General features: G+C 40.9%; 1 protein-coding gene across 6 annotated transcripts in view; it reads left to right on the top strand.

The window, feature by feature from the left end:
- cobl (cordon-bleu WH2 repeat protein) overlaps positions 1-12,803 on the top strand; it is a 46,405-nt gene extending 33,602 nt beyond the window's left edge. For 4 of the 6 annotated variants that reach the window (XM_058646956.1, XM_058646955.1, XM_058646952.1 and 1 more), the window contains 9 exons: positions 984-1,157; positions 4,443-4,758; positions 6,090-6,208; positions 6,398-6,580; positions 6,695-8,223; positions 8,453-8,680; positions 8,794-8,910; positions 10,143-10,445; positions 11,082-12,802. In XM_058646956.1, the coding sequence (XP_058502939.1) occupies positions 984-1,157; positions 4,443-4,758; positions 6,090-6,208; positions 6,398-6,580; positions 6,695-8,223; positions 8,453-8,680; positions 8,794-8,910; positions 10,143-10,445; positions 11,082-11,165 (3,053 nt within the window). In that variant the 3' untranslated portion in view covers positions 11,166-12,802. Of the gene's footprint in view, positions 1-983; positions 1,158-4,442; positions 4,759-6,089; positions 6,209-6,397; positions 6,581-6,694; positions 8,224-8,452; positions 8,681-8,793; positions 8,911-10,142; positions 10,446-11,081 lie in introns of all 6 variants that reach the window. The other 2 variants (XM_058646954.1, XM_058646957.1) reach the window with 2 other exon arrangements.
- Positions 12,804-13,964: the final 1,161 nt, after the last annotated feature.

Here is a 13,964-nt window from a genome sequence, read left to right as displayed (position 1 = left end):
TGTGCACTGTGTGTTGTTAGCTGTAGAAACATCATTAATATATTTTATAACATTACATATGTAATCCAATTTTTCTTTTCATAACTTCATATTGAAACAGGAAGGTCACTACTAAATTAAATGAGTATTCCCTGTGTATATCTAGTCAGCATAGCCCGTTTTTATTAACAGTGATATATTGTAGTACTACTGCATTTGAGGCTATGCACTTTATTTACACTGATATGTATTCAGACATGTAAAGTGTCACATAAATAACCAATAAATAGGGAAAGTGGATTCAACCATCGTAATCTGCTTGTGTGAGGGAGATAGAGGGTGTGGGCATGTGTGTGTGTGCCCACCCTAGAAGCTGTCAAGGTTATGATGGTGTAGTTTATCATCTCAGCTCTGCACGCTGTTTCAGTTCCCTCCCATTTTTGACAACAGGGCAAACAGATAAAGCAACACATTGACAGCACCTGCTGACACAGCACACTGATGCAAGATGAGCCTTATAAGGACATTTAAGGTAGCTGTTTTTCAGCCCTGTGCTTTTACAGTAACTGTGGTTATGCCCTTTCATTCCAATGTGTTATTCAGATAGAATTTGTCCCATTTGTTCACCTGTCCTTAGCATATCATGATCTGTTTTTCAAGATTTTACCAGATACAGGATTTGTGTAAACTGAAAGGCAGCTTCAAACAGCTTTTTTGCAATTGTAAATCTCACAGATATGAGGGGACTGCAAGCGCTAGAGTGACTTATTGTACTTAAATAGCAATAATCCTCATGGCTCAGTTGACAAAGGAGGGCGTTCTGCCCACTGAAACTCAAACGTCATCACTAGATTCCCCAAAGATAAAGCAGTTTCAAAGATGTTGTTTTTAGTACTCTCAATTTGATATGTTTGCATGTAGGATATTTGTCTCCTGTTCCCCAGTTTTACAAGCGGAACTGTGCGTTCCTGCCCTGCTCTGCCTGCATGCTATTTCTCCTCCAGGAATCACTGATCAACCAGCACCACCCAAACCTCGTCGTTCACCAGCCCGGGAAGCATCACAGCTTGTCCTTCCCCCTTCCCCGTCCACTCCATCCCTGCCCTCCCCTCCCATTGAGCCCACAGAAAATAATTCCCCAGAGTGTCCTATGGAGGAGGAGGAAGCAGCTCCCCAGTGTAGGTTCCAGATGGACTGCCTCTCCCTTTGACTTACTCATTGTCTTTCTTTTTTTCCTCCTAGAATCCGCTCTATTCATTGTCTATGTTTTCTTTCAGAGTTGATATTTTTGCAACTATTTTTTACTGCCAAACCTTTGTGCATGTGCATGTGAATATGCACTCTGCCCTGACATGTTTTACATCTCTCAATCAGCGACCTGGGGGGCTGAGTTGTCAAGTGATACTGGGTCCATGTGAGGTCAAGGTTCTTCATATCTATAAATGTCAACCTGTAGGGCATGTTATTTCTTTTTGTGGCCCAAGGGTCAAGGCAGAGGTCAACTCCAATCAACATTAGTACATTTTATGTTGCATTTATACAGTACACAGGAGTATATTAGATACTGTATATAATGGAAGAGCTGTTGAAGTTTACACAAGCAACCTTATGTCACTTGATTTGTTCTCTGTATTGTAGGTTTTTCTCTGGATGCTGTTTTCCTCACCATTCCCACCAAGTGCAGTGGTCATGATCTATCCATGTTCACATCTGTTCTTTTCTTTACTCCCCTCCCTGCACCCTCCTTTGTAGTGTACTGCTGTGGGCCTGTGCGTCTGCGCTCCAAACACTCCTGAAGTCTCTGCCCTTGCCCGACCCTTCCTTCGTCCATCATCTCCCTTTGCTTCATCTTCGCCTTTACTATTTCTGCTGGATCTCTCTCGAACATTCACTCTCCTCCTGTCATTTTTCTTCTTTGACATATTATTTTTTGCTGTTTTGTGTTTGTTATAGTCTTGATTATCACGTGATGTGAATAGTTTTTCTGTAACTTGCTTTCACTTGGTGTCAGTTATCTCACAAGCCATTTTTTTCAGTAATCTCACTGCATTTGTGCTGGTTTGGATTTGAGGATATAAAATGACAGGTGAAAGCAAGATGTTCTCTGGTTTTAAAGCAATTCTTTGTTGGGTTTAACATTTTTTTTTTTTTACAAATGTATGTAAATATTTTTGTTGGTTTTGAATTTCAGCTCAATCTGCTAGTTTTCATTGATTATGCATGAGATCAGGGCTGAGTTAAAAGTGAACACTGAGAATGTGATAGGAAGACTATACAATGATAGAAGAGAGGATCAGTTACCATGTGATTGATGGGTGACATGCTGAAATGAGGTTATGAGACAAGGCCATGCAATATCCACCAGCCAATATTTTGGTGATGTGATATCTGCAGATCAATAGTTGGACAGCGTATGTTTCTCTCCCTGCTCCCTGTGTTGCAGATTAGTGTTGAAACAAGAGACACGGGTGCACAATTCCTTTGGCATAAACATGTAAAGGATTATCTATCAATGACATGTTGTTTTTAGCTAAAATAAAAGACTTAGTTTCAAGAAAGGACTGGAGGTTGACAATACACATTGAGTTTTAGACCGTAACTTGCATTAAAGCTTTACAGCTTGTTTTTAAATTGAAGAGAATGGATCTGAAATGACTGCCCTGGCATTGTACTGTATGTGAAAAGAATTAGATTATCATTTGTTTATGGTTAAAAACTGCAGAAGGCAAATTTGACCTTAATTGCGATTTTATAGATCATGACTTGTTTACATGTTTGAACAGTCTATTATTACATCTACGTACCAAACCAATATTCGTATTGAGTAGTGACCATGTCAATGAATTAGAGCCTTGGTTTTATCACATGACTTGTTCTGAGCTGTATGAATACAGCTATTGTTGTGACTCAAATCTTTTTTGGCCCAGCGAAGTAGAGCATTTGCAGATGCATTGATTTAATGATCATTTTTAGATCTGTTAAAGTCATATAAAGTTCATGTAAAATATTACTTATCCAGTTTAGGTTCTTGATGGTGTTGAGATATGAAAATGTAAGTAAGTGGATGAACGGAAATACACCTGTATTGTTTTGGTAATGAAGGTGCATGTGTCCCTGTTTTGATTGAAACACATTTTTCAATTAAAAAGTTCAAGATTAAGACTGATTAAGTCAGATGGATTGTCACGGTCAAATTCTGATAAGTAATATATGTGATGGTATTGATTTTCTTGTGAATGGAGATACTTTTGGTTTGGATTTAACAGAGGCATGCACCAAAACTCATATTTAGTTGGAGGTTTGAGAGCTATGTGTGGACGTTTACTTGTGTGTTTGTCATGCAGGCATGCAGTATACTTGTGTAAACACATGAGAGCATTGCACAGTGTGCATATGCACTTGTCTGTCCGTATGTGTGTGTGTGTGTGTGTGTGTTTGCACTGATTGTGGCCATAGCTGGCATGACTAAGCTGTTGCTGGGAAGGAGCTGGGAGGACAACCCTATGAGTCATCACCACATCTCCTGGAACTGACTGTTCTCTCAACACCATTAGGATCAGGCCCAAAACTGACAGGCTTAGTACACACACACAAAACTGCATACATAGGAAGACATACTGGAGTACACAGCATGCCCAAATGCGTGCACACACTCACAGACACTTGGTATCACTAACAAGGTCACTTGCTGCTAAACTCATTTGGAAGAATCCCCTGTAAAGTTCCCAGTGCTGTGTATGCTGGCTGCACTGCTAAAACCTAACAAATGGTGCATTGATTTTTATTCTCTTGGCCTGGAGTTCAATGAGATCAGTGACGGACTACATAACTTCTCAAAAACCCGCACAACTGACCAAAGCATGACTGTACTAAAGAGATGAGAGGGTATGAACCAACAGTGTCTTTCACTGGAGCCTAAAACAGTACTGTAAAAAAAAATCTAATTAAAAGGGTTTATTTACAGTAAGTCCACCCACACATCATTAAAGTTGTTTTATCATGCCACAAGTGGTTGTGCTCTGGGCTTGTGTTTATATATTTGGCTTGTGTTTTCTGGTTTGTGTGTGTGGTGTCAGAATGAATGTTGAAATTAATATAAATACTTCCTCTTGTGTTTTTTTCCACTTCTCTTCATGCTCACTCCACGTCCAATGCTTCTTGTCATAAAATGTCCTCATGGTTTGTTGTTTATTAATGTTCCAAGATTTGGAATAATGTGTGTGTGTGTGTGTGTGTGGATCTGAGAAAAATGAAATAAGCCTCAACATCTTTCAAACTTAATGCATGGCATGAGTGACAAAGCAAAAAGCTTGGATGAAGTCATATTGTGAAACATTTTCTACCAAAGCCACTAAAACCTCATCGATTTGAATGTTGGAAATGATTCTTGCCAAAAGTTACTCACACTTTTTAAATCATAAGTCATAATACTGATGCTGACATCTTCCTCTATTCTCCACCAGCCTGGCTCCACTCCATGCGGAGCTCTGCAGCCAGTGGACCAAAAGCAAATACTGAAGCACCTGAGGAGGAAACTGTATCCCTGGGCAGCAGCAGTGGCAGCAGCAGCCTGCCTGACCAGGGTTACGCTGCCTCAGAGGGCATGGGTGAGGACTCGGGCATCATCAGCTCTCCAACTGACACCCAACCCACATCCCCAGATGGGAGTTTGTCTCCGGATGGAAGTAGCAGAGGCGGGGGAGAGAGACTGCTGGGACCAGTGCGGGACAATTCTAGTGACAGTGATGAGGGATGTGCCACCTGGGGATCAAGACGCAGGTAGAGCGAGAGTCTGAGATAGATGATACACTAAAGTAGGTTGACTGTGGGTAGAAAATAAAAGTGAGGAAAGAGAGTAAGTAAAGCTGAGCAATAGTCCCAATTTACTTGATATATGATTTATTCTAGCAAGATGATTAAAGCCTTATTCAAGATGGTGAGGCACATTAATGCACTGCTGCTCTAGCCTCAAGAGAAAACTGTCTGTCCTACTCATTAATCTATCTGGGATTATGCTTTCAAGTATGAACTCACCTCTTCCAACTCTATCTTCTGTCTCACATCTTTCTCATTGCTGTCCTCTTTTATTACTGAATCCATTTTAATTGATCCTAGTTTCCTGGCAGCCAAAATAATCCATTCACCTTGCTGTTAAAATGAAGCTACTCTAACCACTGCCTAAAGCTAAAACCTGTGTTAAAATATTCAGTTGGATTCTCACTTCAGGTCATCACATTAATTGTGCACCTGCATGTTTCACTGAGGAGTAACTATCACTGCTTCAACCAACTTTAAAAGTCTTCACTTTTTTTGTGCTAGAATAACTCAGCTCTCATCATGTGTTACAGTTTGTGAGTTGTAGCCAAAGCTGGCACCCTCAGCTTTTTAGAGTTGAGCTTTCATAGTTATGGTTCTAGGCCCTTACTCAAAGGCCTTTGTTGAAAATGAATGTTGCCCCACATCTTTGTTTTAAGTTGTGAAATGTGCATGGTAAAGTGCCCAGACCACGGATCCTGGAACGATGCTCTCACTGAGAGAGACTTTATGAATCCCGGGTCTGGCATGTTGCTGCTGGCTCCTCAGTATTCCAGGAAAGCACTATAACCTTGTTTTCTCAGAATCATTGAGGAAAAGGGGGCCAGGCCAAGTCTCTTAGAAGACAACTTCTATTTGGTTTGGCCGCCTTGTTGCAAATTTGTTATGGCTGACACACCACTAACTCATGAGAATACTAAGCTAAGGCACTGTGGTAATAGTATCTTTACTGCTGTGTGTTTCAAAGCCAACGTGCTTCAATAAAAACTAAGTACAGATCTGAAATAGCACAGAACAGAATATTTAAATGCAACACCTTTTTTTCTCTTTCTCTTACTGACCTGCATTTACCCTCTTTCGATTTCTATGGCAAAATAGTAACGGGAGAGTGCTGGACACAGTGCTGGCAAAAAAAGTGAAAGTTAATGAAAAGTATGAGATCATAGAGAGTTTTTTGTGTTACGGTTTTGCATGTGTCGATGTTATTTGATTTATGTTATGATACTGTGTGGGCTGTTAATGTGGTTTACATAATATTTGCAGATGTGTTTTTGATACTTATATACCGTCCTCAGGCACAATGGCATCAACCCACAGGCAAAGTCAGGCAGAGTAACGGACAACTATGAAGATGATCCGGATCTCACAGCCCAGCTCCATCAGACTTTGGCAGGTTTTGATGCAGACCTTGCAGGTAAGGGAGCTTGGATCACAGTCCACCAGATGTGTAGTTTAAGTGGACTGTGGCTCACATTAAGTGAATGTTCCCAGTTCAATGAATTTTGGTTATAGCCATGCTGGCCTCCTGACAAAACCACAAATAAATGTGTCCCAAGTATCAAGGTGTTATGTGTTACCACTTGAATCTGCTCCCCTTTTCCAGACCACAAAGGTATTTTCTCAGTGAAAAAGACTATGTCCACAAACAGTAATGATGTGCCAGTGTCTGTAGTGGACATGGATGTGCCAGTCACAGCCATAGATGAAGTACTGGAGGACTACGAAATTACAAAATTAGAAAAGGAGGCAAAGTCACTTACCAGGACTAAGTCAGGTGGCAACAAAGGTATGAAAAATTTTGGAATTTCGATTATTTTGGTTCATGCTTATTTTTATAGCTCAGTTGTAAAACAGCTGTGCTTTAATGTTATTCACTTTTCTCTTTCCCATCATATCAAAGGTCCAGGATTATGCCAGCAGCCCAGCATGGAGCTTCAGAAGAAAAACAACAGTGCTTGTACAGCTGCTGATAGTAGAAGCTACGCAGATACAAAGCAGCCATCTCAACCGGAGCATCTTGGGAAGTTACAGATGAAAACGTCTACACGCGATAAAGAGGAAGATAAGATTATCGAGACAAAAATAAAGGCCATGGGTACGACTGACAGTAACGGTGTGAAAGAGGATAAACGGGGAACAAGATCAGCAGTCCTATCCAACACTGACAAGCAGAAACACACCAAGAGCACTGAGATCAAGCCTGATCCTATCAAGAACAATGATCAAAGGAAGCCTCTTTTATCAACAGCCATTCAGAGATCACAACGATTTGAAGAGATTAGTGTTTATCAAAATAACTCTTCACTGGGTCAAATCACACATAACGTCGCATCACGCTTTGGTATGAAAACGTTCACTGTGGTTCCTCCGAAACCCGTCGTACATGCTGATACTGGAGATGCTGCTGCCTCAAGAATTGAAGGTGCCATTAAGATCGACGATCAAGGAAATATGGTCAAAGTGGGCATCACCCGAAACAGAGCTGGTGGTGCATCAGAGTTGGGAATGAATGGTAGTGAGGAGTCTCCTCTTCTTGGAAAAGCCAAAGTCTTTTGGAGCTCAGGTCCAGAAAGACAAGAAACTGCTGTGCCTCTCAGCAAAGGTCACATCAATAAGGCTAAAGAGAATAAAGATGGCAATACATGGAAGACCACTAACACTGAAACAACAGAAAGTAAATATAAACCTGCAGACAGAATCCAGTCTGAATTGATTCTCAAAGAAGAAACTAAAGAACAACGGAAAGACATCCATGTTGCAAAGGAGGAAAAGCTGGAGAGCCAGACTTCAGTCTCTAAAAACACTCAGCAACTAAGTATGAAACCTGCTCTTTCCTCTCCAGTTCTCCCAGACCTGCAAAAAGACATGTCCTTCCTTAAACCCTCCAGGCGAACATCAAGTCATTACGTGGCGTCTGCCATCAATAAATACACCAAAAAGACTCCTGCTAATCCTAGCACCACCCCTCTCAACCCTGACTCCTCTGCCCCTGTGAAAACACAGACTATCGGCTTCCAGAGATCAGGAAGGTCCATACAAGTGAATCCACACCAATCTTTCCAGTCATCGCTGTCAGATAATAAGAAGAATGACTCTGCTTATAAACCCCACACTTTTGGCCCAAAGAGGTCTATGAGTTACCCTGAGTACGTGTCGGATAGCCAGAGGGATTTTGGAGAAGACAGCCCAGACACGGGAGGATTTGGACATTGTGTTGGATCCACCAATGGAAGCTTTAATACACTAGAAACAAAAACAGCCAAGAATAAGCACAGTCAGTCTAGTGGCTCCACCCAGATACATGTGATCGCCAACAATGACAGAGAAGATATTAAACATATTCGTCCCAGTGGCACCAATCCCACACAAAGCAGTCTACCACGCTCATCTTCCCAACAACCCACAGCCTCAAAAACTGCTGTCCAAACAGTAAGTAAATATGGATTTGAAAAATTGCATTAATTGATACAGAAGCCGAGAACTGCTACTATATTTTTTAATTCTTTCATCTCAAGATCACGGAATAACGGCCTTGTTATCGGGTGATTATTCCATGATCTTTTCCGACAACATTAGAAAATATAGTAGTGACCATGGCCGCTCTTGGCTTCCACATTTGATATTACAGTGTGCTGAGTGTTTCGCTCCTCCTCTGCAGAACACAAAAGACACGACCAAGGCAGCCACCCATCTTACACGTGATGCACGACCACAACCATCTGTCACAGTGTCAGACAGTAACGACATATCACAGGCAGTGACGGTGTTTGGGCCAGTGAAAAAGTTCAGACCAGTGATCTGTAAATCCGTTGAGAAGGAGACTTCTCTGCACAGCAGCCTGATGGATGCAATCCAGACTGGGACAGGCAAGGAGAGGCTGAAAAAGGTGAGCTATCGCCCAGTATTTGGAGGAACTCATGAGTTGGAAGAGAAATGTGTAATGTGAATTGCTTCTGTTGTTGATGTGGATTGATGTCCCTCTTTGTGTGTCATTGGTAGATATCCACTTCTGCTGACACTTGCGAAAAGAAGTTATCTTATGTTGATGAGGAGAATGAGAGATCCGCTCTTCTGGCTGCCATTAGAGGCCAAAGTAAATCTGCCCGGCTGAAGAAGGTAAAATACTCTACTAGCTATTCATGTAATATCACTGTATGCCTGCGGGTGCAAGGGGAATGCTGTGCAGTTCTGGTGACTACAGTATTAGTCAGTCATTGGATGCTTCATGCTTAAACAACTCAAATAATTTTGTAGCAACAGATCCCTGGAAGAAACATTTTTGTCACTATCCCCTGACTTTTGAAGTGCCATAATGTCTTTTACAATTTTACAACTGATGTTGTCAAAGAGATAACATGAGCTTTTGGTTTTAGATATCGAATCATAAGCGATTTTTCCTACGACGTCACCACATGGTAGAAAATGTTCTTATCTATTATTATATTACAGAGACTGGCAAAACATTTGGTTTAGAGATTCATGGTCTCCTTTGGATAATACCATTGGTGTTCCATTAACATTTCCTCAGGCACCTCCATCAAGTCAGAAAAAACTCAAAATGACCACATTTCCACAAAACTTTGTTTTTATTGTTTAACAAATGTCACATTGGTAAGAGAGAAATGGTGAATAAGCATTTGCATCTTCTCCAAATCAGCATTGTCATTCATTGAGAACTTATTGTGACTACTGCATTTGGTGAATCTTCACGGAGTGACGCTGTTTAGTCTTGTAACACTTAAGAATGAATAAACATGTATTGTAGTTTGCATAGGCAAAGGAAATTTATCAAAGTAGAATGTGAATTTCTCTCTCCTGCCTGTGTCTGTGTGTGTTAGCTACGTAGCAAAAGCATGCTACGTAGGTTATGCAAGCATGGGTGTCTACAGTATTTTAGTAGATTGGGGTTTGTTGTCATCTAAAGACCCATGTGGAGCAGAGGGCAGGAAACCTGCTGCTGTAGCTGAAACATCTGCAGTTCTATTCTGGAGGTTCTTTACCAGAAGTGGAATCTCTGGAATGCTGCATGACTAAAACAGTCTCAAAATTGTTGTGCTTCTTAAAAAAAAAAAAATAAAACAAAATATCTGTGTAAACTGGAATGACAGAAATGAACAAGATGGAAAACCATTTAAAAATATGAATGTGTATGCCAAAATTAGAAAAAGAGAGGAATGTGTTACTAAGAGTACTTCTTTATATTTGCATGTTAGAGATTTATTGTGATATCTATCAATATTGACTGATGTATATGTACTGTTGTTGTTATTGTGCTCACGTTTTTGGCCATATTGTCAAGTCCTTACAAAGAGAAGCCTCACCATTGTCACACATTTTGTTTCCCGCAGACCAAATCTGAGGCAGCTGATGAGCTTGAGAAGTTTAGGAAGGGTGCTTCTGAGGAGGAGAGCAGCGCAGACCCTCCTCCCTCTCCTCTCTTTGTATCTTCCACTTCACCTCCCGTCCTGACCCCACCACCACCACCACCAGCTCCCATGTTTGCACCCCCGCCTCCTCCCCCTATCTTGCCCGCGGGTAAGCCTAGGACTGTGGCACCTCCAAGTGCTAACACCGCCATGAACCCTGGCTTGGCCCGAGATGCCATGCTGGAGGCCATTCGCTCTGGATCTGCTGCAGAGAAGCTAAAAAAGGTACAAATATCGAAAAAAAAAAACACAGCGTCTACTGTACATTTTTGCCACAGAGTGAGAGCGGTTGCAGAAATCTTGACACTATTTACACATGTCCCACTGGACAAAGATGCCGTGATTCTCTTAAAATGAACCATCTGCTCAAGCAGCACACGGTGAAGAGATTATTTGAGGGGAGACAAAAAAGAGATGAGCAGAGCAGATAAAGCCTGAGACAGTAACTCAGAAATATATGACTTGACTCAGAGTTCTCTTCTTACATCTTTGGTTTGGTTTCTCAACATCTTGCCAGGAAAAGATAAATAAAAGATAAAGGAAAGATTAATGTGACAACTGAACAGCTGAATAAACATTTAAAAGGAGATGAAGTCGTTTTTCAGGTCAATGGCTGTGAGAATATAAAGTTTCTAGAAACAAAGTGCCTTTATTTTTTAAGAAAAAAATAAACAAATCTTCTTCTTTTCAATTTAGGAATTTACCCCCCCCCCCCCCCCTTTTTTTTATCCAGTTTGACTTTGCAAAACCACAGAACCTGACCTCTTCTTTCCAGCGTGCCATAAACTAATATTTGTATCAATAAACGGAAACAAATGAAAACGAAACACAAACATGACATGCCGTTTCTCCTTCTACTAGGTTGCTGTGCCCAAAAAGACAGTCCAAGTGAACGGTAGACTGGGAACAATCCAAGCAACCTCCTCTGGACTTCCCCAGCAGTAAGAGCGAGTCTCCACAACAAGGAGTCATTCATAACATTGTTGTTTTTTTTATCTTTTTGCCATTGTGTTTTTGAATCAGACTTTTGAAAAACTGGACTGAGTCACATTTAGACTCTCCCCACCACTCTGGAGCCTCGTGCTGAAACAGTGAAGCAGGGAGACCCACTGCTATTTTCACTTTCCTCTGAAACATTTCTACTTGAAAGGGGAATGTTTCTCTGTTGGCAGCCAAACACCTGTAACAGTGGTCTGGTGTCAGAGGTGAAAGATTTCCATCCATAACATTATATTTTTCAGCTTCCAACTGTAGCTCGCTAAAGTGATCCTAACAACTTAGCGTTGTTTTTAAACATATGTTGCCATGTGTACTGGAATTCAGTAGTTTTATCTGAAATGTTGTACAAACTGTGTGCCAATGGAAGCTAATTTAAAACGTTTTTTTTTTTTGTTAGTTCTTTTTGGACAATAAGTCATAGATGCCTTATTCTGTCGCTCAGTATTATGTATATGATGTTTTGTTGTACAAATAATTCTTTAAGGGCTGGAATAAGAAGGATCTGATGATGTTTCCATGTTGCGTGTGCTTAAGATTTTTTTGAAATCTTAAGTACACGCGTGAAAAAACATGGTTGTGAGTATATTATTTCAGCCACATTTGGTCCATGATGCCAACAAATGTACAGTTCCTCTGATGAATGAGATGGTGATGAGCAACTGGTGAGAACTCATTATTCTCCCGTCATCGCTCCTGTTGTTTGCGCTGCTGTTCACGATCTAAAGGTAACGTCATACACGGTCTGTATTCTGTAGAAACCTGTATTTGTACAGGTATGACTGATTTGACCGACCATTGGCCTTTTTACGTTTCATTTATTTCTTATATGTCCAGATGAAGCGCTCTATTTGTTGACATTTCAGTCCTGCTGAAGCACTGTTACTGAAGTATGTCAATGCCACAATGAGCAAAAGAGATTATTGATCAACAAGTCACTACCATTGGGTGATGGCTGTGTTTTGAAAACATAAATGCAGTTGTAGGTGAGCTGAAGTTTTAGATTATCTATGGCCTTGATTTATGGTACGTCAGATGTACTAGATACAGTTGAGTGTGGAGTAGCTTTTCATGATTGAAGGGAGAGAGGAGCACAACTGTTTAATGGTACGCCGACGATGTTCACTCTGAATCTGTAGAAGGAAGAGAAACCTAGAGCATCCATATTCAGGTGTGAGTGCTTGCTGCTGTTCAGCTGAGCAAAGGAGGCTGGAAATAGTTTTATAGATTTAATTTATGCTCGCTTTCAGAAAAATCTGTTTCATGTTGTATTATGAGAGTGTAACCAACGAGCATTTCTATTTTTTGTTTCCCTTTCATCTCCACACGGTAGTTTACAATGCTACATTGTCTTATTGCTATATTTTATAAACTTGAGAAAGATCATTGCAGTGAGAGATTTGATTTAAATCTTTGCTAGAAATTCATTCCCGTGATAGCGTGAACCTTTTATAAGCTATTGCTTTTCAAGTTTAAATTGCACTTTGATTTTTTTTTTCTTCAGAAGGCTGCACAGATTATTTTTGTTTACCTAATTTTTGATTCAATAAAGACATTTTCTTATGCAGACAAACTTGATTTGCTGCTGTTATTTATATATATTTTTTTTTTTCTCATAATATGATCTGATGTGTCTGCACTTCTCCCAGCACTGTGACTGCCTGTTGACTGCGGTCATCCTGCTGTTCTTATGAAATATATTGTGACCTCTCACTCCCTGTGCTACACCACAGATGAGCTACTATTGTGGGCAGCAGTTCATCGCCCTGACTCATCACAATGTGGGCTCATGAAATGAGTTAAGCCTAACTTGAATTCCTGATTCCTGAAATACTTTGTCATTGTGGCACTCGGGCTCCTCCTAAGGAACAGAAAAAGGCAAATGACAGAAATAATACGCAGTTTGGCGGGGGGGCCAATACTGTATAGGATAATTGTTATTTGGTTTTAAAAAGTCCTACTGTATTCGTCCTCAGACGATGTAAACAATTCTAGCAGGGGAGTGCAGTATGTGCAGAACCCCTTCATGTTTAAATACACCACCTCTATAACATCTGACACTCATGCTATCTTTGTGATATTTCTCTACAAAACAAATCTGCTGAAGTGCAAATCTTTTCAAGAGCCAAAGTTGCCTCTGTCGACCTTCCATGGAAGAAGTCCGTATTAACCAGGACAGATGACTGCACAGCAGAACTGAACCTGATTAGGAGAGCTGACAAAGAAGAACCTGACGGTCACTCTGTGTGGAGGTGGTAGACATTTCCAGAAGGATAACCCTCCCTGTAGCATTCTACTAATTCATGTTTTACAGTCTCCTCAGTCAAAGATGCCCGAACATCCTTGGCTCTTCCGACAAGAACCAGACACTGCTCGTCACCTGCTCAATATTGTCCCAATGGGGAATTGTGGTGGTGTCACCATCGTGCTGTATGTGAGTATTTTTAGCAGCAGGTACAAAGGGGACTAGAGGAATGGAACACGTACGTATCTTTAATGACAACCAGTCCCAACATGCTCTGAATGGCAGAATGGGCCAAAGCTCACAACCACAATGACACTGGAGGGGCTTAGAGACGACTCTCTGAGACCTGATAATGGGTGTTTACTGTTTACTGACGGTCTGTATACAACCTGACAAGAGCTCAAGAGGCTCTGCAGAGAAAATGGTCAGATAATTCCCAAATTCCAGGTGTACAAAGCTTGAGGCCGGAATTGCTTACAATTGTGTTTTAATTGAAGCCTCAA

The sequence above is a fragment of the Solea solea genome, chromosome 13 (assembly GCF_958295425.1).
Source record: "Solea solea chromosome 13, fSolSol10.1, whole genome shotgun sequence".
In the NCBI taxonomy this organism is placed as follows: domain Eukaryota; kingdom Metazoa; phylum Chordata; class Actinopteri; order Pleuronectiformes; family Soleidae; genus Solea; species Solea solea.
This window is presented reverse-complemented; position numbering and strand designations above follow the sequence as displayed.